The sequence below is a fragment of the Helicoverpa zea genome, chromosome 4 (assembly GCF_022581195.2).
Source record: "Helicoverpa zea isolate HzStark_Cry1AcR chromosome 4, ilHelZeax1.1, whole genome shotgun sequence".
Lineage (NCBI taxonomy): Eukaryota > Metazoa > Arthropoda > Insecta > Lepidoptera > Noctuidae > Helicoverpa > Helicoverpa zea.
In genome coordinates this window covers 7415663-7438354 of record NC_061455.1, presented here as the reverse complement: position 1 = coordinate 7438354, position 22692 = coordinate 7415663, and the positions used below count along the sequence as shown (strand labels likewise).

Here is a 22692-nt window from a genome sequence, read left to right as displayed (position 1 = left end):
TGTAGATGCAGGCCAGGCAGGCCTGCCGGGTGCCAGCAGCTTGAGCGTCAGGTAAGTACATCTACAACGAGAATTTTTTATTCCTATTCTTGGTACTTACTAAATTGAATACTTTGTATACATCCGAAGTATTCTGTGTTTACATAATGACTACTTTAATGTTTCAGGCGTAAGCGTCTGCGTAGCCCTCGTGTTACACCCGCTCAAATTGATGCACTACTATCAATATTAGAAGCGCGTCCATATTTGCACACGCGGAAATTTACCGGCTTGCAGGGCCGGGAAAATTTCGAAACGGGCTGGAGGGAGGTTGCCGAGGAGCTCAATAATCTCCCTAACGGGTCTAGAAAGACACCAGAGCAGTGGATGACGGTAAGTCTTTTTCAAAGATTGAATTGGTTTTAATTATAAGCATGTACATGCCACGTCAGTTTTTTTTTATTATTTACTTGAGTTAATTATTCTAATTGTAGGTTTGGAGAGACTTAAAAAGCCGCGCTTGCAGTAAGGCGGCAAAATTAAAAAAAGAACAAAAACGTACCGGCAACCGAGGCGTCAGCACTGCTCCCCTGACCGAGGCCGAGAGCCGGATAATTTCAATAGTTGGGGCAGATTATTCCTTTGGGACAGACTGCCCGGACGCTATGCCAGAGGAAGATGTAAGTTGTGATTATTGTATTCAATACAATTTAATATTCTCAATCTTTGAATGTTGATAACACTAAAAATACTTTTATTGTTATTTACAGTTATTACAACATGAGATGGAGGCTGGGGTGGTAATCTCTGAGGTTCTCACCTTACCTCATTCTCAGGGTAAGTTTTTAAATTAATAGGTACTCAATTCAAAATATAATTATTTTAATTTTAATGTTACTATTTATTTTATTACAGCTAGAGATTTTGTGGAATTGTTACCGACTGAAACAAGTAAGTTGGAGTTTTTAGTAACTAGTTGGTTACTGCTATAATATATTTTATTATGTGTATACATCTGTACACTAATGTTACCAAAATATTAATTAACAAAATATTTTAGCAATCAATGACAGCAGAGCAACGGCTGGTTCTTCACCACCACCCATCCAAGAACAAGTGCAAGATGCCCCTCAGTCGCCAGTACTACAAATGAGTAAGTTGCAGTTATTTTGCTCACCTATGTTTATTTTCATTGATTTTTATTTAATGTGTTATAATTGATAATTCCAGCAGTACGTGGCAGAAGGACAGAAACTGTTGCATCATCAACACCACCACTGCGACAGAGACCCAGAAGAAAGAGGAGTAAGCTTAAATTTTATTTATAATAAAAACATTAGTTCTGCAGGTGGGTCAGCCAATAATTCCTACAATACCAATAATTTTGGGTATTTTCAGATCTGAATCCTCGCCAAAGTGTTTCTGAGCAATATAGTGCAGCTCGACGAGAATTTCTAGCAGTTGCAGAAGCAAATGCTGCTACAATGAAGGTGTGTTATAGTGTAAATTTCCTCTTAATTATTATACACACTAGCATGCTAGAGAACATTAAGACACATTCAGTAAATCCAACGTTTTTTAGATGCTGGCAACTGCTGCTCAAGCGCAAGCAGATGCTGCCAAGATGCAGGCTGAGGCAGCCAAGGTACAAGCCGAGGCGACGCTGCAATTGGTAAAAGTCGGAAACAAAATAGCTGACGCAATAAATAATTACATAAATAAAAATAATAAATGATATAAAATGTTTTTTATTTGAAACAGTACATAAATGAAAAAAAGTATAATAATTATGTGAAACTAGTGTTAATTAGCCTTCTTCTTATGCGCTCTGCAACAGCTCGCCCAGAACCTGCATAACAAAAATAAAATGTATTGGTGTTAGGTATACATACATAGTAAAATAAAAAATCAGTTCATAAGTTACCTGTAACTTCTAACATATCATCATGGAATCTACTATTATCCACCAGCTGCATGGATGTGGTGGACTCTGGTTCCGGTAATTTATATGTTATCCGCATATTGTGGAGCACTGCACATGCGTTAATTATTAGGCCAGCCATATAGGGTTCGTACATTAACTGGCGTTGGTGTGATAGACATCTAAACACAGATTTTAGCACACCGAAGCATCTTTCTATGATGTTCCTAGCTGAGCAGTGTGCTTCGGTATATTTATATTCCGGTGTGCCAGGCTGTTGATGTTTTATGGGAGTCATTAACCACGGTTCCAGAGGATATCCATCATCACCTAAAAGATTAAAAATACAAAGTAATTTCAGAAGTCGAATGGGCAACCTCTTCGAGGCAGATTTATAATGTTCATTTATTTACCAAGCAGCCAAGCACGGCGGTCCCCATTTTCAAAATGTCGCTTCATTGTTGAGCGCACCGGTGAATTTGCCCATATGTGAGCATCATGTCTCGCTCCTGGCCATCGAGCATTAATATTTAAAATAATAAGATCAGGGTCACACACCTGTAATATATTAAATATGTAAGTACATATTTTTCAAACAATATTTTTAGATATTATAGAACTGAAGGTCAACTTACAGCTTGCACATTTAATGAATGGCCCTCATGGTGACCACTCACATAAGACTCCTCATTGGTCTTAGGAGCTAAAATTTTTATATGGGTGCAATCAATGGCTCCAATTACCCCTGGGAATGGCTGTGGGGCATTTCTAAATTTCTGTTTTGCCGCATGGCGTTCTCCTTGAGTCATTGGAAATTTAATATATTTTCTTAAAAGTTTTTCATTTATTGCCGAAGTTACAGCCCGGATGACTCGGCTAACAGATTTTTGGCTCATGCTACAACCCCACTGCAAGCCAACAGGTTGTTGGTAGCACCCACATGCGTAAAATCGGAGTGCCGTCAGTATCTAATAAGAAGAAAATTTAAAAAAAGTTCAACCTTAGTTATAAGAAAAAATATATTATAGAAATATTATTTATGCACGGTAGGTCGCAAAGACACTTACTTGGGACTCCACAGAAAGTCCGTAAGGCCGTCGTCTTTGGAGAGATGGACGCAGTTCACTTAGTAGCCTGTGAAACATTTCCTTTGAAATTCTATACATTTGAAGAAATTGGCCATCCTCCAAATCCAAGGGATTTTCATCGTTTCGCTTGTTTCGTGCTATTTGTCGACCCATAAGCACATCGCGTCTGTGCTCGAGCACAACTAAGTCCCATGCTAAATATTCAGAAGCCATTATTTATTAAATAACTATTTATTTAATATTTTCTGACGTAAAATAAACAAATATAGGAACGATATCGATAGTAGCTATCACTTAGCGGGCTGTCAAAAACTGTCGCAAGGAAATTCTATGACATAACGATAAATCGTTATCTTACCGAAAATATTCGGTAACTTTGCGATGACACTCGATAGTTTTGGCAGTAGAGACTACCAAAAATCGTTACGATCGGATCGTTAGGACTTATCGACCGAATTTTGTCGTTAAGCGATCGCTATCTTTGTCGAGACTGCAGGCCCAGATCGAAAAGAATTTTTCAAATAAAAAATACTGAATGAAATGTAAGGGTTTCTATTACATCCGAAACCTTTCAAAATGTATGCGGTTATTCGATACATTGATATGCTATTCGATTTTATGATGAGATATAAACTAGCTGGCCTATCGCGATCTATGAATAAGTAATCGAATATGTTTTATCTCATTCGATCGTATTTCTTTAAAAAATATCCGGAGTTTTATGAATACTTACATTTTTATTAGCAAAACAACATCTTGTGGATAAAATTCGATGTTCGGGATCCGTGACCTGTCAAGGCTCAATTTGATATTTTCGATCGGAAGATGCGTATCAAAATGCTACCAGGAGGATGATATACATAGTGAAATATGTACACAGCACATAATATAATTTAAACTTATGATATCAAGTCATTAGTCTGGCCTATTTCAATTACACAATGGTTTCTCAACAACCACGTCAGTTGTGAAATAAGTAGGTATCGACAATGACTTAAAATATTTTTCAGACCGCTTTAAGACCACAAGATTCAACATAGATTTTGATCTCTAATGTACGAATCGATAAAGTCTTTACAATTTCTTTCTAAGTCATCAATACGAGTGTCAAATTAATAAAAATAATATTGCTAAAGATAAGCAGGGATTTCTCTGATTGAACATAAGAAGTACCACGCTAGAGTGGTACCGATCGGGACGTACAAATAATTGCCAATTAGCAATCTGTGAGTCAAGTTGGGACCGGCATGTCATACACTAGAGTAGGCCTTTGTCCATCTGTGGACCTCTATAGACCGATCTTGTTTTGGATATGGATAACTGAGTATATTTTGAGAAGTGACCCTTGGTTTAATTTCAAAGCGTCATCCATTTTGAATTGAAATAAATATACATTCATTCACATGGTATTGCAAACTTTATGATCAAGATTTTAGAATCATACAATACATTTACTCAAAGTAAATAAATCCAAAAATATCTCTCCAAAATACTTATCAGTACTTACTTATAGCAATAATTTAACGTGAAATACAAACGACATAAAATCGAAATTTCAGGCTTAATTCCGTATTTACTTGCACATAAAAAAATGAATGATCGCTTTGTAGGTTTTGTCGAGCTGGCAGTACTTAATCGAGTGTCTATCATCGGCATGAATGCTTGTCACTGATGTATCAATGACGCGCCGTAATTCAGGCCCGACGTGACAAGCAAAACCTATTGTTTAGGCCTTATTAAAAGCTCGACGCGTTTCACACAGTTTTCATTCGGTTAAATTGATGATTTTATAGCAAAGGTAAGTTTTCCGTGTATGTTGTAGGTTTTTTGTTGTCGAAAGACGCATTGGCGTTAAAATAATTAGTTTTTAGCCTAAGTGTGGTTTTAAATCGAAATACATATAAATATAAGTTTTCACATGCAATGAAACCTTAACCACTTTATAAACGAAGAAGCTTATATAAGAGTTGTAAACTAGATAAAACAAAATTTCCAACACGACAAAACGTAAGCACGAAACAAAACAACGATCAAAAACAAATGGTACGAAAATAAATAATCTAAAAGACCACATTCGTATCCACATTGTAATATCTGTCAACAGCAAAGTTCCCGGCAACAGTTTAAAAGAATCGCTGGCATCGTTCTAGTACGTGGCGTATTATATGAAACAGCCGTTCTCGGGCTTGCCTATGACAGAAACAACTGTTTAGATAGGACAAAAGCTCTAACTGGGCCACTTACGTCCGCGTTGTTCTACTTACGGTTCGTATCTCAGACTTGTCAGATTCGCCCTGTTCACCTAGAGAGCTACTTCAGCCGCGCTCGCCTGAAAAATCAAAGAAGCATTAGTGGAAGCTTTTCGGACAATGTAGATAGTGTTTTGTTATTTATTGGCTAGTGTGTTATTGTAAAATAAGGACATGGATTTCTATCTCGTAGGCCATTAATTGAGTTAGTATGTCTTCACAATTTAACTCAAAATTAAAGCACTAGATCTTATCTAAATCTAAATTGAACAATCTGGCTCCAAAACTATGTTCTAGACAAGATTTCAATTTTAAATTAGTTTCAATCAATCTCTGGGTTCATTTCAAATTCTATGTTTGAATTCTGTTTTATACTCGTCTTTATATGACAGTGAGTGGGAGTGTTTCTAGAATAGGGTACCTAATGAAAAGTTTTGGCAAATGGTGGTCGATTGGAGTTCTATATAATCTAGTATTAGCGCAGAAGTGTTTGACATCTTTTGGTGGTATAAATATAATTGGTATGTCAATTGTGATCTTCAACATGAGATGAACATGAGATTTCAATTGAAGTTTCTTAATTACTGACTTGAATTGTTATCTAGTTGAAGTTAGATTATATTATGATGTGTCTGTATTTCATTAACAATCATTAATAAGTAAAAAATATAATTCTGCTGTACTTCGAAATATCGTGTCAACATTTTTATTGTTGTAACATCAGTATCCATCGCATATACAAAATACGGTCACACACAAAAATTCATACTGCTCACATATATTAACCGAAAAATATTCTTAGTTTTACCAAAGTTGACGTTGGCGTGACCGGAAGATTGGAAACTTCACCTAGAAGCATGTGGCAGAACCATAAAACTAAATGTTATTTACTGAAATCGCAGCTGTTCCGATACTGTTCCGATATTGTGGAACAGTTACTGAAGATGCAGAACATAATATTACGTCACCGTTGCGTTGCGTTTTATATTTTTTCTTATAAGATCAATAAGTAGGTACCTATCTGCGGTGCATGTCTGAAATATTCAGATATAGTTGGAGGTAATGAGGTATAAATTGCGGTTATTTACGCTTTGCAGTAGGAGTAGGTACTTTTGCGTTACTACTTGTTACTATTGCTTCGGTAACACCAAAGTCAATAAGAATTTATCATGGCAATAAATCTTATTTAGTGTTTTTGTTCTAGGCATGATTTTTTCAGGCGAGTGTAATTTATTTGGCATAGTTTCATGTTCAAACCACTTTCATTCTCTTACAATTGTTGTAAAGGATCTTGTTCCAACATTTTTGTTCAGATATTTATTTTCCATACCCATCTTTCTGCACGAAAGCTATGCAAACCACCACCAACCAACAGCTATGTATCCAAAGAATGTGTAAGTTGGATAGTCTAACTTTTAGCTTTCCAGACGGTTGAATGTTGGGTGTTCGTAAATCCGGGAGCCGATCACCTGCTACTTTGTAAACGATGCCTGATTCCTGAAGGGTACCAGTCTAACAGTCTTGTGCAACATGCAATGTAATCACAGTACCGCAAACACCAATGAGATTGAACGTAAAGTAGTTAAGTGTTTAACTGTTTACTTAGTTCAAAACTTTATCATCCAGATTTTGAAGCTGAAATCACATGTACGAGGTGCGCAGTGTGCGAAGACGTGGAATTAACATTTGTGTGTATGCTTACATATTAGCTGTTTTCCGCGGTTTCACCTGTGTTTTGGGAGAATCACATTCACAGGCCCAATTTTCCGTCTAGGTAATCTGTGTACCAAATATTTAAATTAGTTCAGTATTGTTGGTATAGTATACGCACGGAGGAGCTTTAAGTGACTGTGCCTACTTCCTCAGAAAAAGTTTCCTTTCAAAGAATTTCAATTCTTTCAAAAGCTATTGTAAAATCAGGAAAAGAGCCAAATTAAAAAGGTAAACCAATTTAATTATTAAGGCCGTTCTCAATTTCACTTTAACTTCATGAATTCGTGTAATAAAGATATTAACAGAAACACGAGTAAATTCGCTGTAAAAACGGCGGCCATTGTAGTTATTTCAGTCGGAATTAGGTTGTAACGCGTGCGTGACCCGACAGGAATCTAAGTATCCATTGGTCACGCAAACGTAGGTGATTCTAATTTCAAATGCACATGAGGAGCTGTTTATTGCGAAAAATGTGGCTAATTAAAATTTTGTACCACATTAAATTTACACTATTCACTGAAAACTTTATTCACGTGTTTCTGTAGTAGAAAAATAGGACAAGGGCGCCGTTTAACGGGATAATTGTTTACGACAAGTTTTATCAATTTTTTCTTAACTTAAAGTATCCGCAAAGCAAGACTTTCTGGAAGCAATTAATAGGATCAGCCATAAGTTCTTTGTTCGGAACATTATTTATAAAAACACACACCTACCTATGCAGCTATTATAATTTATTCTGCGTTAATTTAATTAAAAAACTAAATATACAATTTTTATTACGTTTAATACAAATGTAATTAAGGGTGTGTTATTTATTTTTTTTAAAAAACAACACAAATGAGCTTAGATGTTATTTATTATTAACGATAAAAATTAACGCAGCAGAAAAACAAAGTAGGTTTTAAGTATTAAGAACGAACAGCATGTTTATCATAACACTGAAAAGCCATTTTAAAATCAATTTATTGTAATGTTAATGTAATGTTATTTATACAAAGGATGAAAGTATATAAATAAGGCTTGCAAGGAAATATTCTTAGAAATCAAGAACATATTTCTCATTTTAATAACCAAATTACCATCGTAAATTATTCTTTAAAATTAAAATAACAAAAGTATAATATGTTTTTGAACACTTAATGCCAATATATTGTATGTATGTGTAATAAAAAATATATTGTTTAGGTTCTAACCTGTATTATAGTGGTAATGAAGGAGCCATGAATATGAACTCAGAAACTAATGCGAGTATGAAAGAGCCTAATTTGGGAATTAAAAATTAATCTTAAAAATAACTCAAATCATACTACTGGAGCAATAAATTGCACATGTCACATTACAAAACAGGTTAGGAATGTTCCGGAAAAATATATAAAACTTTGTCACTCGCTACGCTGGAGGGAAGACCTTCAAGTCATCCACGACGGAGCTGCTGTCTAGACTATCTTTTATCTTATCGGTAGAATATAATGAAAAATGTATGGAAACTGACATTTGTTCGATAAACTATACCTATATTACACTTTTTTTCTTCAGGCGTGTCAATCTCCAAGTTTGATAGCAGTATAAGACAAGTGAGAGTTCCGTACTACCGTCTGCGGAAAACGTCAGAATTATAAGTCTTCAGTGTTCTTTCTGTCAGTTTGTGTACAACACAAAACACAAAGTGACAAAAAGAACAGTTCCCGGAACAGTAATAAAAGTACGTACATAGTTCGTGGTCACCAACAATTAAACTTGTACAACAACTTGAAAGCAACAATAAAATAGCAAACAACAGTGCCGCGATAAATTTATATTTACGACAGTTAAAATAGTTGAACGGATATGCCGTAGTTTGATTTGTGTTTTCTTGTCAAGGGCTCGCTTTGTTTCAAATATTGGAAAACGAATCACGTAGTTACTTCGGCGTGTGTCGAATAGTAATCCAGCGTTTTCAATATTTTTGTTATAAAACGGATACGTATATGTTACGTACTTACTGTAGTATTGATTCGACTAACGTATTGATATGATCGCAGTTGTCGGTTGTTGCCCCTGATACTTTGATGTTCTGTCTTGTGAAATTGTTGTATATTCTTTTACCTACCTATATAGAACACTTTCTTTTTTAAAATACATAGGTACTTAGTATAGCATTTGTATTACAATACTCACCTGCTTTGTTGTACAGAGAAATATATTTTATATTTTATTTGCATAATAACGTTTAGGTACCGAAGGCTAGCACCCTTTTTTATTTATTCTGATGTTTGTTCATTTGAATACAAAATTGTAAATGAGTACCCTTTTATCTCAAACACTATTCTATCAAAATGTCTGGGACATATTACTAGCTTTTTTGTAAAACCCTTTTAATAAAACATTTTATTGCCTAATAGAAAACTTTTTGCGTTATCCAAGTTTTTAAGCAAAATTAAACGATGTTTATTTTGTTATTTTTATACGTAGTTTAGATCAAATATTTCCAAAGAATCCGAGTGAAGAATCCTAAACAATTTTCTCGTTAAAATTGGTTCATGTTTTTTTAAAGATTGTTTTGTAAATACTTACTCGGCTCTGTTGTGAGATCCTTTGGAGATTTGAATATTTTTGATGTCCTCTGATGCCTTGACTCGATTCTATGATTCTACTAAATTGTTTAAAAGTTACTTTCAAGGGTTCGTTCCACTCGGAATACTCACTGAATAAAATTCGAGAGTGTGAAGGTCTTCGTTTTAAAAGGCCTATTTATTTTAAATTAAACTGGGCACTGTTCGTGATGAAATTATTAAGGAGGCTGAAAATAAATTAATCATGTACTCGAGCGGATCTCATTTCTAGCACCTACAAAATAGTACTGTTTAGCTCAAATATTGTCTAATTTATTTAAATTGAACTGTGTTGTAATTTACTCTAATGTTTTAATATTAATTTATACGTTAATATTCAGACAAGGTTAGAAGAACTAAACTAAAATAGTATATTAGAAAATAGGCCACGGGCCCACTTAACCAAAACCCAGTTTATGTTTGTACATCTTCATTTTCAAAATAAACTGAAAATTCTCTGTATTTAGAATACCCGTTCAGTAACAGTATATGAAAGAAACACTAGCTCTAAAAAAACGTAGTGTACAAAACCACAGTGTGAAAACGGTTGGGTAGTATGAAGTTGTTACTAAATTGTACAAACTGTATAATACCGAGCGCGTGACACCAATTTAAAAAGAATTTCAGCAAAAGATTGCGTGGAAATTGGATTAAGTAACAAGCAACCTTTTGGGGTTTCAGCAAATCTCTTTGTAGTTTGTTAGTTGCGGGCGCCGTGTACTTTTTAGTCGTATTTATGCTTGCCTACTGAGACTCCAGTTATAAGCCTTTGAATACTTTGTTTAATTTTTTTATTGTAAAATTAAATAGAAATGTCTATTTTGTGACTCAAATTTTTATAGCACTGAATGTTGAAATATGTCTTCCTTTGGATATTTTAAACATGTAAAATTACATTCACACTTTCAACCATTGAATTGCAAAATATCCACTTTAAGGTTTAGGCACACATTTAGGTACGATCCATTCACCGAAATTCAAAGTTACCAATAGACGGCATTTCCAAATTGACGTATTCCATACGTGAGAACAGACTTTGAAGTATGTCCGACATCGGCCTTTGTAAACAACGTAGACATTTCCACGTTTGGCTATAAACTACAGGTGTATCGCGATACATGGAGAACTGTCCGACACTATGATTGACACTCGATTACTTCGTTCCTCTGTTTTTAGGCGCAGCTTTTGAGAGCTTTTGTTTAAAAATAATCCTAAAGCAATATTTGCGAGTGGAAATACTTACCTGCACTAGAAATATTGCTTGACTTTTGGATCCGTGCATCTACGTTTCGAATGTTAAATGAATGTTATTGGTTAATATACTGCTTATGAGCGCTGATATTCAAGTGATTCGCTATGTAACTATCATCATCATCCTCCGAGCCTTTTCCCAATCCTGTTGGGGTCGGCTTCCAGTCTAACCGGATTCAGCTGAGTACCAGTGCTTTACAAGAAGCGACTGCCTATCTGACCTCCTCAACCCAGTTACCCGGGCAACCCGATACCCCTATCGCTATGTAACTATAATGCATAGATATTGAATCGTTCCTAAAGTAACCATATTAGAACTAAACTGCTTTACAATCAATTGAGGTTAAACTCAAATAGCTCAATATCCTAATCTATTGCGATTCTAATTGAGTCTCTACGTAATACAGAATGTGAGAGGAGCTTATTTGAGCTATGTAATAGAATTTGCTTCTATGATTATTCTCGTTAAGTAAGTCAGGTTATGCTACCTAACGATGATGATGGTTAGACAGAACCAGGTCAGAAGCGCCACTGATAAGCAGAGCTACAACGATGTATAAAGAACAGAATGTATTCCGCACATACATAAAGTGAACTTATGTGAATACTTTACTTAGATTATGATGCAGAATTCATAAATCATATACGTACGAAAGCACTGCATGCGAATACACACCGAGCTCCACAAATACCAATGCAAATTCTCTTTATCGCCGACGCCTCACATTGCGATCCCAAAAAAATTCAAAATTCCAGTCACAGCATAATTTTAAAACAAACATTTAAAACATATTGAATTATTTATTTCGACTTTTTTTGTATTCTTGGCAGTGTGAAAACCGTTTGAAATGTTATTAAGTATGCTAATGAGGATTGTCAGAACGGTAATTTTATTCTGCAAGGGGTGATTATGCTCGGCTCTTTTAATAACCACGAATTGTTAACGACGCTTTTGTTTAAGTCACGGAGTGTGCAAGTGTCAATTCCTTTTCTTTTGCTATTTTTTCTTTGTGTTTATTGAAGGTATTATTGCTATTATGTTGTTGTTCGGTGAATTTACCGCTGTAGGGCGAGCATTTCTGAAACGCGTTTTGTAAAGAACTTTTTTACGGCGAGCGCTAACACAATGACCTCATTTCCCAGAATTATTTTCTTTAAACCATTTTATCGATATTAACATCGAGTGGGTTATTGCCTGCTAAATGGGTAATAATTTTACCTTAGCTTTATGCCAAGCTATAAGATTTTGCCAATACAGCAATATCATAGTGGTTTCAGACAAGGGTATAAATCGTTTAGTTGTGGTTTGTTCCATGGTTACAAAGATAAGAAACTGTTCTGGATTGTAGGTTTCATACAGACTTTAACTTCTGAGAAAGTTCTTTAACCTCATCTTTATCAAATGAAAATCTAAAAAAATCTTTGATTTCACAAGCCCTCCCAGCGTAAGCCTAATGATTCTAGAGTAGGTGCTTGTGCCTTTTCTCTGATCTTTGGTCATCAGTTGAACTAAACAATTTCTTTGTCTCATGCGTGTCTATCTTAGACATGAGACAAAGAAGTCCTAGAATCAGTCACTCCGTCTTATGTAGGTACTCAAGATAATTTTTTAGTAATTGAGGGTAACGAGTAGATTCATTTGGTGATGGTATTCGTAGTTGGGACCTTAATTGATATTCAGCCCCATATTAAAGAGGCCTACATAACTAGGGTCGCATTTCTTGAAATGCCTTTCCGAGTCGGTGACAAGGTCTCCGGGTTGTCTCAGGGCAGTGGGTATAGTGAGTCCGGTCACGTCTTTTATTCGGTATGACCAACGGATAGGTAAATGACCCTGTTTTCTTCTGCCATCAATCTTACACACAACAACCAACTTATCTAAGTTGTCGGGCTCTCTGCGGGCAATATGACCAAAGTGACCTAGTATTCGTTGGTAAAAGATAGTGAAAAATATGGTTTCATCTTCAGTTGGTTGAGTATTGATTTATCAGTCGTTTTTGCAGTCCAAGGTGTGTGAAACATTCTAATGCTAACATGAAATATCTTTGGCCAATTGCTTACGTAAACGGGAAATGTTAAGTCAGTGGAGATTTAACTAATACTTTATTAATAAAGTTATATGAAATTCGCGAGAAAATTGCGACGCGCCCTCCTGCCGATCTTTTGGTAATTAGTTCTGATATGTTCGCAAACTGTCTGAATTAATTAATCCTTACGTCGTGTTAACTAATACATGGCAAGTAAAACATTTTTAGTCAAGACGTCGCGTCGTGAATGTGGAATAAATTAGTTTTGCTTTATGTTGCTGTTACAATGCAAGAGTGTTTATTTTTTAGACGTAGAGGCGTAATTTTTCATATTGAAAAATGATGTTAGTACTTACAGATTATTTTTAAATAAAGTAAACAAGATTAAGGCAAAATAAACCGGCCAAGTGCGAGTCGGACTCGCGCACCGAGGGTTCCGTACAAATGCTGTACAGATAAAAAGTGAGTTTCGCGCCAACCGTTCAGTTTAGAACAATCATAGTTATGGTAATTTCGTGAGAGTCAAAATAGTTAATATTTTTTATTTTATAATATAACTAAAATAGTAGGTCAGTACCTTGTAAAAGTTATTTATATACAACATTTTATAGTCATCATTCAGAAATCTGATTGAAAATAACTAATTATGTCTTAAAGGTCATGGGGCATATCTGACCCGCTTTGTAAAAAGTGGCGGACATGAATCAAAGTCGTTTTAAATCGTGGAGAATGGTATGACGTTTCTTTGAATATAAATATTTTATTAAAATTCCATGGAGACGAATGTCCAGGATCGTTTGAAAAATATAAAAGACAAGCAGTTTCAGAGGATTGTACAGGTTGCAATGCTAGTTTTTATTGGTAAAGACATTTCATAAAGAAGGAAGGTGCCAATCCGGATGACCAGGATCTGATGAGGATCTGGAAACCCAGAGAAATCGAGGGCAACTCTTGAATATTGTAGGCACGCATCGAGTCATAACCAGACATGTGAGTGTATTTTTGAGGGTACTGGTAAACTGAAGGTTTGGAGCTGATTTGATTATGGAGACTACAGAGAGTCAAGGGAACTCCCTAACGGTATGTTGCAACTACCACGTGTTTGGGCTTATTTTATTCGTATTGGCGAAGACTTTCCACAAAGATAGGTTTGACTGCCATTGTGGGATCGACAGCTAAGATCAGATATAGTTATGGGAACTCCTTTACAATTTATAACGTAACCTTGTGTTGGAGCTTATTTTATTTTAGGTGATGAGAATTCACTACTAACTTGGGTTAAAGCAGCCATTGCAGGAATGGGATCTTTTATTTTTGAGGGATTAATCACCTAAAGAGCCCTAGTTTCAGGTTTTTTTCCGCCTGGTTTCTAGAGCCTTGACAAAAGTGTAATTCTGTCCCTTTCTTTGTTTTATAAAGTCGGCATTATTTTATTTTGTAGCATTTTACAAACAAATCCAACTTCAAACATATAAAAAAGCAACAAGAAAACAAAAGCAAGAAAGAAATTAAAAAGATGTTAGGTGCATCGGTCTAGAAGTCGGTGTCTAGAGGATGCATCTATATTTATTTAACCACCGAGATCTAGACCGATGCATATAAACAGTTTTCTTGTTGTTTTAGAAGTTGTTTTTTTTTTGTAAAAAGTTTTTATTTTTATAACTTTTGTGAAAAGTTCTCGTCAATACGAATAATATAAGCCCAAACACGACGTAACTAAAACATAGCGTTGAGGAGTTCTCTCGACTTTCTCACGTCTCCATCATCAGGTAAGCTCTAAACCTTCACTGTTTGACAGTATCACCAGACATACATCTGAGAATCAAGTTTTAATCCTATGCATGCCTACAATTTCTGATAGTTGCCCTCGATTTCTCAGGATTTCCATCATCAGATCCTGACCTGATGACAATGGAAATAAACGGCGAGTATACACTTTCACTACAAAGAAATGATTTCTCAATTCCGTCAAACTTGGTCGTTTAAATTCCCCATTGAAATGAGGAAAATATTTAATGTTTACACCTGATTTTCTCTAGATTCCCATGGTTCACATTGATGCGACTAATGCCATAGTAAATCAGAGCCTTTATCATTATACTGTGCTATATTTCGTTCGTATCCGCCGTGGGTATGGTTTTCATACTAAGGTGCCCAATGACCATTGAATGATTTAAAATTTTTCACAGTTTAGAGGCCATTATATTTAAGAAGTGTTTGATATGAATTTCACTTTTTATTCAAAACGTTAATATCTCTACGCGTTCATGTGAAAAAGGGTAGGTAGTAAGTTTATAATTATTAAAAAAATATTTTATGTCATGTAAGCAAAAATAATATTTTAATATTTTATGTAACTTCAAATTTATCATTTTCGCAATTTTTCCTTTATCTGTACTATATAACGTTGCTTCGTGCCGAATTTTAAGATTCTGAGTTCACGGGAAGTACCTTGTAGGTTTTGATTCCCTAGCGTGTGACGGAAATTCGTCTAAGGTGTCGGTAAAACTGCTGTATCTTTTGATCGCGTTAACTTAGAAGTTTGATTTTTTCATTGCTTAAAGGGACAATAGACCTAGGTATTTGGTATAAATTTCAATTTGGTACCTTTATTCGTTCGTGAGAAATAAGGTAGTAAGTTTCATTTTATTAAAATATTTTTTTTATATTATATAACAAAAAAAATGAGATTTTCGCAATTTTTCCTATATTTGCATTATATAACAATGCTTCATGCCAAATTTCAAGATTCTGAGTTTACGGGAAGTACCCTGTAGGTTTTGATTCCTTTGCGAGTGTCGAGAATTTGTTGAAAATATCGACATAATCGGTTGTATCTTTTGATTGGCTTGGCTTAGAAGCTTGATATTTTCACAGCCTAAAGGGACAATAGACCCGAGTATTTCATGTGAATTTCAGATTGATACGTCCACGCGTTCTTAAGATAAAGGGTCTTGACAGACAGACAGACAGACAGACAGACAGACAGACAGACAGACAGACAGACAGACGGACAACAAAGTGATCCTATAAGGGTTCCGTTTTTTCCTTTCGAGGTACGGAACCCTAAAAATTATAAAGATTAAAAATATAACAAGTTCTGTTTACTCGACGCGAGATCTCTGAAACTACAAGGTAATAAAAATGCATTCAGAACAAAAACAAAGCGTACAAAGTGCTTGTGGGTAACGAGTGGAGTTTAATAAACTGCAGAAGCATTAGTATATTTTTTAGCATTTTCTATACTTTAATCGCCTTAAGTGAACCCAGCGGCAAAACACACGCTTAGTATATAAAAGTACTTTAAATAATCTCGCATATGGACCGTGAAAGTCCACTGGGAGTTCGAAAAACTGGAATAGATGTTGTCGTTGCCTAGTAAACGTTCTACGTACCTATGGAGTAAACGATATACCATTCATTTAACGGTTATCGCTGTACTATAGTTTTCTCTACGTTTACTATCGTTTATGGCGTCGGTGGTAACCAAAACGATCGGATGTCTCATATGGTCAGACACACAGTAACCACGAATGTTGTAAATGGTTCAAAAGCGCCAAAAATGTTAACTACAAACGTTAAATGATACGTAAGTTTCGTTTTATTACGGATTTTCCGAGTCATGAGGCTCGATAGCTTTATTTGTTACAAATTGCTACGTTGACGGAAAAGCTATTTAATTTAATTGTTTACTTGTTTTTTATTCGTTGGAAAATATTCAGTGGATATTCAAATATTGTTCATTTGTGTGATGGCAAAATAGGAGATTTGTGGTTTTATGAGCGCTTATTATGTGAATCAATGTGTAATTTAGTCACCAATTGCTGGTTTTGTGCACATGTTTACTTTTGAGAGTTACATATAGGTACAATGTATTTTCATGTTCTATGTTGTTATGGTAATGGAAATACGTGATAATCTAAAGTCACTTAATTATTTAAAAATAGTCGATCGGCTATGCATAAAATAACGAACTAGAAAGGAAATCTTAACAGTATTTTATGCAAGAATCTTTCCGCTACACCGCAAACTAAATTCTGCTTCGCTGACCGAAGATCTTGGCTTATAAGTATCAATTTCAATCTCATCTTAGGGGTGAAACTGAGGAAGCTTAAAAATGTCTTCCCCACTTTTTAGCTGTATTACTGTCACATTTTCCTTCAATTTAAACGTCGGCGTTATAAACAAATCTTATTTATTATTCAGATCTTTATTGGAAAATGCTGGTAACAATAAAACAGCGTAATAAATTTGAATTGGAAGACGTTTTTTTTCCAAAGATAGATGATCTTTGAAGAATTTTACACCTTATTTCCCTTAAGGGACAAACAACAATTTACGATCTTAAAAGGTTGAGTGTGCAAAATATTTGTAAGTGAATATTAAAAAAACAAAAGAAACTAACCAATTGCTGAAACTGTCCCAAAATAATCACAGACACATTTAGTTTCGTAACCGTGTAGAAGTTTTGTGTAATCATAATGCCCCTATGACATGCATGATCAACTATAATGCGTGCCTGTCATTGATTACCAACTACACGTGGGCATGGGGAAGTTGTTAAAAATTTCACTTTTCACTAAATAGTAATAAAGTTTTCTGAAAGCACGCATCTATTTGCATCGCGTGACCTTTCGATTCCGCCTTTATAACTACATTTACGTACCATTTAGTCTATGTCAGTGTATCCCAATTGATATATAACTCAAGTTGCATGATAGGCATGTGTTATACTTTATATGCATATGAAAGGGTGTGTTAAAGGGATAGGGAAAAGGCAGGCAATTTGTGATCACAATGTGTTGTAATTAATTCAAAGAACAGCTGCCATATGTTGAGTGGATGGCATTTTGTCGTTTTCCACTGGGTACTGACGGTTTTTTACAGTTGATGTTTTAATTTGTAACTATAATTAGTACTAATACAACGTTTTTTACTTTGTTGCTTGAACTACAAGCGAGTTTATGTTGAGAAATAGATATATTTGGTCTAATAAGCCTTTAATTATTGCGCCTAATATGATTGCTATAGAGATTTACTTCTAATAAAATATCTCAGTTTAAGCCGATCAAAATTTCAAGTAAGCCATTGTTTGCCGTAAACCACACAGCACATGAATACGTAACTTGAATACTGTATAAAATTATACCTCAGCTGCACAATTAATCTAACTGACCACGGTAAAGCTCCTTACCACGGAACTCAGGGAATTAACACTACGCTGAAGTTTCATACCATGAATGTGTAGATGATATTTGAGATTAATTACAAACAATGTCAAGAGACGGTAATGTTGTCACCGGATTACTACTGACAAGGGTCACTCCATTTGTTCCGACTTCATGTTACAATTATATGAACTAGCCCACGCAACAATAATGTTATGGGAGCATTGACAGACCATGATAATAAAACAGGGATATGGGATGACAAAACCTTATTTAATTTCTTTTGAGGAGGAGTAAGCTCACTTAATTGATCTATAGGTATATAACAATCTGTAAGCAAATTCATACACACGTATTTTCCTTAAGAAAATAAGTCACGGAAATCACGTAAGACGTTTTAATTTGCAACTGCTCGCTGCTTTATTTACCCACAATTTATACAAAGCAAAGAATAAATCAAATAAAAGAATTTAACATAACTTAGACAGTTTATTATTACAGCGCTTTACGTTTCGAATTACAAAATGAAAAGAGCAATTTATTCTAAGGATGTGATCAGAATAATGATTGCAGAATTTCTTTTTTTGTACCCCGAATGCAACATTGAGTTTGAAACGACGAAATTGTGTAAAGAATTGACTGGAGAACGAGTAAATTGTGTAAAAGAACTCGTGCTAAAAGTCAATAGTCTGACAAATGGAAGTTTCCCCCATGCAGCTGGCATGTTACAAAAGAAACATCCAAATGTCTCATAATACTCCGTGCGTTGCATTACAATGACTACAAAAAGGCTTTTATACATGTTTATTATTGTTTCCACGTTGTGTATAAAATGTTCCTATGTTGTTTTAGGAAGCGTAGGCAATGCTTTGTGTTTTGAAACGGCTTAACGATCTCAGTAAGTAGCAATAACAATTAACACGGGACTTAGGGTAATAGGTAAGTATGTACTTAGGGTAGGTCATGTTGAAAGAGCAAAGCTCAGTGGTTAGAGAAGTATTTTGGTACAAAATGTTCTGCCACAGTCTAGTTTTTTGAATCTTACCGCTCTAGGAAAGTCGTGTGGCTGCCCCCGTGCGGTTTCTGCGGTGCCGCGGGCAAGAAACGCGGCCTCGAATTTGCTCGCAGCGCTGTTCTACGGCTTCACAACAATTTGAACTTTTCTTGTCAGGACATAAGGTCCAAAATAATTGATAAAATTTTGATCGTCTTCATTTTATTTATTATATTTAGTTCTCTGTGAGGCTTAGTCACAGTGCTTCGATAAATTGTCGTTCCTATTCCGATACACTAACTCCACCAATAAAGTAACTAAGTGATACTTTTCGTAGTTCTTGATACTTTACTCTACTCTTGCTCTAGTAAGTTTGACACGTTCATCCAGGCATTATACGAAACTGTTAATAGTATGTTACGTTGTTGTTGCCTTCAATTTAAAACAATATGTTTGAGTGGTTGAATACACTTTCGGTCGAACTCAAGGAATCGTTCTTCTTAATAAATTAATGTGTTGTCGAGCAACCGCTCGTCTTTAATCTTTGGACGGACAGAATGCTAGAAAATCTTTTAATCCAACATTTTAATGTGAAACCTTTCACAAAATTTCTACTTTCAATATTTTCAAAGAACCCAGTTTTGTTTTTATATGTATTTAGACGTAGTAAAGGTGGGTTCCTATTTTATTTAAATAATACCGTACGTTTATGTAAATAATACCGTCCTAATGCCATTTTGATTGCAACAATGGTATAAATGCTAGCGTGGCAAGGGGTCTTTAGATATGAACACACATATGTTACGTCGTGAGATCCAACGTTTCCCCTTTTGTGTAAACATGTGTTTCAAACTTGGGCACTTTTACCAACATTTCGTGTATACGTAAACTTAACAAGTATCATTGCACTTCGTTTAACCTACATTTACAAAAAAGGTTCACATTGCTGACGTGGTGGTTGCGTGCAAATTCCAGTAATATCGTGAAATAAGTGCAAATACCGACTGGTAAATGTGTTACTTTCATTTTGCTTGCATGTTACATGCAAATTTTCAACAATTTTGTTTGAAACTCCGGCCGCGAACGGTCTAACTTTAAAAAAACTGCTTTAATAAAAAAATCTTAAACGATTTAAATATTGTAGGTGAACGCTACTTATTAACGATTTCTTTTAAACAAAGTTTTAACAAGGGCCCCTACAGGTCGCAGGCGAAAGTGGAAGGAGAAAATATTTCTGTTTTTCTTAAATTAAAAAGTTTGCAATAAGGATTTGGTAAGTTGGAGTTTTTGTGCTTTTGCAAAAACCCTCCCTTGGTTGCGAAATAGGCTAGAAACGTTTAACAAAGTCAACGACCATTCGAAAGAAGTCAAATCATTTTTGGATTGCTGGAACTGGAAAACTTTGTTGTAAAGAGGCATTTCAAATCCATTTTCTCGTTCTTCTTTTAACTTATCATTGATTGGTTTTAGACTGTTTTGTTAACATTAAATAAGAATGTTCGCAGAACTCTTTCACATGGTCTGACCTGGATTGGGCCAATCGAATTCGCAATAGGTGGAATGGGTTCAGGTGGGCGCTTGTGCGGGTTCGAGGTCATTCTCCGTGAGTGTCTAAAGTGGGTTACATTTACTGTAATACCCACACACGTAGCGCCAACAAATAAAATCATGTGGAGGAGTAACTTAGTAAGTCGCACGAAAGCCAGGTTGTAGATCTAGTCATTTCAATTCATTACCGACCATCTTCAGTTTACGAGAGCTCCTATTGTTCAAACCAATGCGGAAACTAAACGGGAAACCTTTAAACTGAAAACTAAAACACAAAGAAGAACGCGAACGAATCTGACCAAAGAAAAATAGATTTTTATTGTCTGTAAAAGTTGTGCAGTACGCGCAATGAAAACTTGGCGTGGTCGTGACGGCGAGGCGTCGGTTTCTGCCGCCCACGGCAACTTGCCGCGACGGCACGCGATCGCGTGATAACCAAAGGGCACACTACAATTACAACGGAATGACCCATGCTCATTCAGCACGCGAATGTCGCTATTAAAAAGAAGAACCCGAAATTGGCATGTAAAAATAAAAGTCGGCAAGGTCCCGCGTGTTTCGCTCCGAAAGATTGATTTTCTTATCACGCAACGTGTTAACTGTCCGCACACTGTTTGTACGCTGCTTAACCCTTAACCCTTTTTGGTTATTAATAAGCTGGTAATAATTGGAGGATTTGTAACAATACAAAAAAACTGGTTTTATAAGCGATCAAATGAAGCCTAAATTAATTCTTCTATCCATAATAAGTTGGATTCCATATCAACTGTATTGCAGTGGCCTTTTTATGAGAAATTAATAATATAATTATTATATTAATATTGTATTAATATAATTTTTTACAAGAAAAAAATTGACAATAGTTCAGAGAAAAGTGTTTATTTAGTCATCCTAGAAAAACCAGTACCCCAAACCAGTTTGCTTTCCTTTTCATTCCAAACTATTTTGATGTTATCAATACGTCTTGCGTACTTTGTAAATAATTATCCTACTAAAATAATACTACCTCGGTTAACTGTTTTGTGTTAGCGTACACAACAATAATTGGCTTGACCTACTTACGATTTTCCATAAAATAATAATACATACACGGGTACGAAAGTATTATGTTCCTTCAAAATAATGTATCTTATAATTTACAGTGTTTTATGTGATTTAAATAATTTAGAATCGGGTTGCTCATAATAATACTCTACAAGAATAAGCGAGGAATGTATAATTTTAAAACCAATGTTGGATGTGTCATTATTTCTTCAAAAATAAATATATTTTCTCCGTGATGTACCTTACATTTAAAAACAGGCGTAGTTACAGATAAAGGAATACTTAAATAAAATAAGATACAAGTCCAAGACCGTCCGAAATAAATAACGAAGGCTGTTAGCGAAACGGGTAAGCAAAGACTGGAAATCCCTAAACGGCTTTACTCGTAAATCGGAGATATAAAAATAAAGGAAATAACATCTTCAATATATATTTTACTAGCGATATATCCCGGCGTCGCTTGACGATGAATGTATATTTTTATGGTATTTTATGGCAAACAAGCTTACGTCACTTGATGGTATAGCCAACTGCATCTGTCACTCCTAAGTAGTTGTTGAAGTCGCTATAGAAATGGATAAGCATAGGTATATGGGTTTATCAAACTATTTATTTCACTTTAACATCTCTACTCGTGAACGCCACAATTTGAAATTTATTTTGCGGAAACTTTCAATTAAGTCATTGGGTTATTCAACTGTAAAATAGTATGGCGATCCAAATGAGCTGCTTTGTAATGAGTATTTAGTATAATAGACTTCAGAAGTCTTCCTTCACAAGAAACTGCTCTTTGTAAGTAAAGTACACATTTGGTCTCAACTCATATGACAAACCAAATTCATTTTAAATAGTTGTAAATCAAACAAATCCTCTTATGATAGGTTCTTTGTTTTAAACAGTTCAAAGATCAATACAGTTTAATCCATTGCAACGTTTTGAAACACAAAACAATGAATAATTATTTTGTTATCTGATAATACGGATAATGTGTTTATTACTAACTACATGCAATAATTATCGTGTTATGAGTATTATAATTAGGACGATCGCGAATCCGCTATTGTTTTGCACATGAAATTATTATTATTTGGATAAACGCGACAATGGTTTTATGAAATG

The 22692-nt window shown here is 35.1% G+C and overlaps 3 protein-coding genes across 3 annotated transcripts in view; 2 read left to right on the top strand and 1 right to left on the bottom strand.

Annotated features, from left to right (window-relative positions):
• LOC124629785 overlaps positions 1-22692 on the top strand; it is a 54583-nt gene that overhangs the window by 14233 nt on the left and 17658 nt on the right. The gene's annotated exons all lie outside the window — the stretch shown is intronic.
• LOC124629787 lies at positions 21-1716 on the top strand. Its single transcript, XM_047163347.1, has 9 exons — positions 21-51; positions 168-372; positions 474-659; positions 750-816; positions 895-930; positions 1040-1132; positions 1210-1284; positions 1378-1469; positions 1562-1716. Exons 2-9 carry the CDS (start codon positions 367-369, stop codon positions 1712-1714), a joined length of 708 nt encoding a protein of 235 aa, XP_047019303.1. The 5' UTR covers positions 21-51; positions 168-366; the 3' UTR covers positions 1715-1716.
• LOC124629786 (putative nuclease HARBI1) lies at positions 1712-3486 on the bottom strand. Its single transcript, XM_047163346.1, has 5 exons — positions 2968-3486; positions 2536-2868; positions 2314-2458; positions 1904-2230; positions 1712-1828 (listed from the first exon to the last, which is right to left on the bottom strand). The coding sequence occupies exons 1-5, from the start codon at positions 3199-3201 to the stop codon at positions 1767-1769; spliced, it is 1101 nt and encodes a 366-aa protein (XP_047019302.1). The 5' UTR covers positions 3202-3486; the 3' UTR covers positions 1712-1766.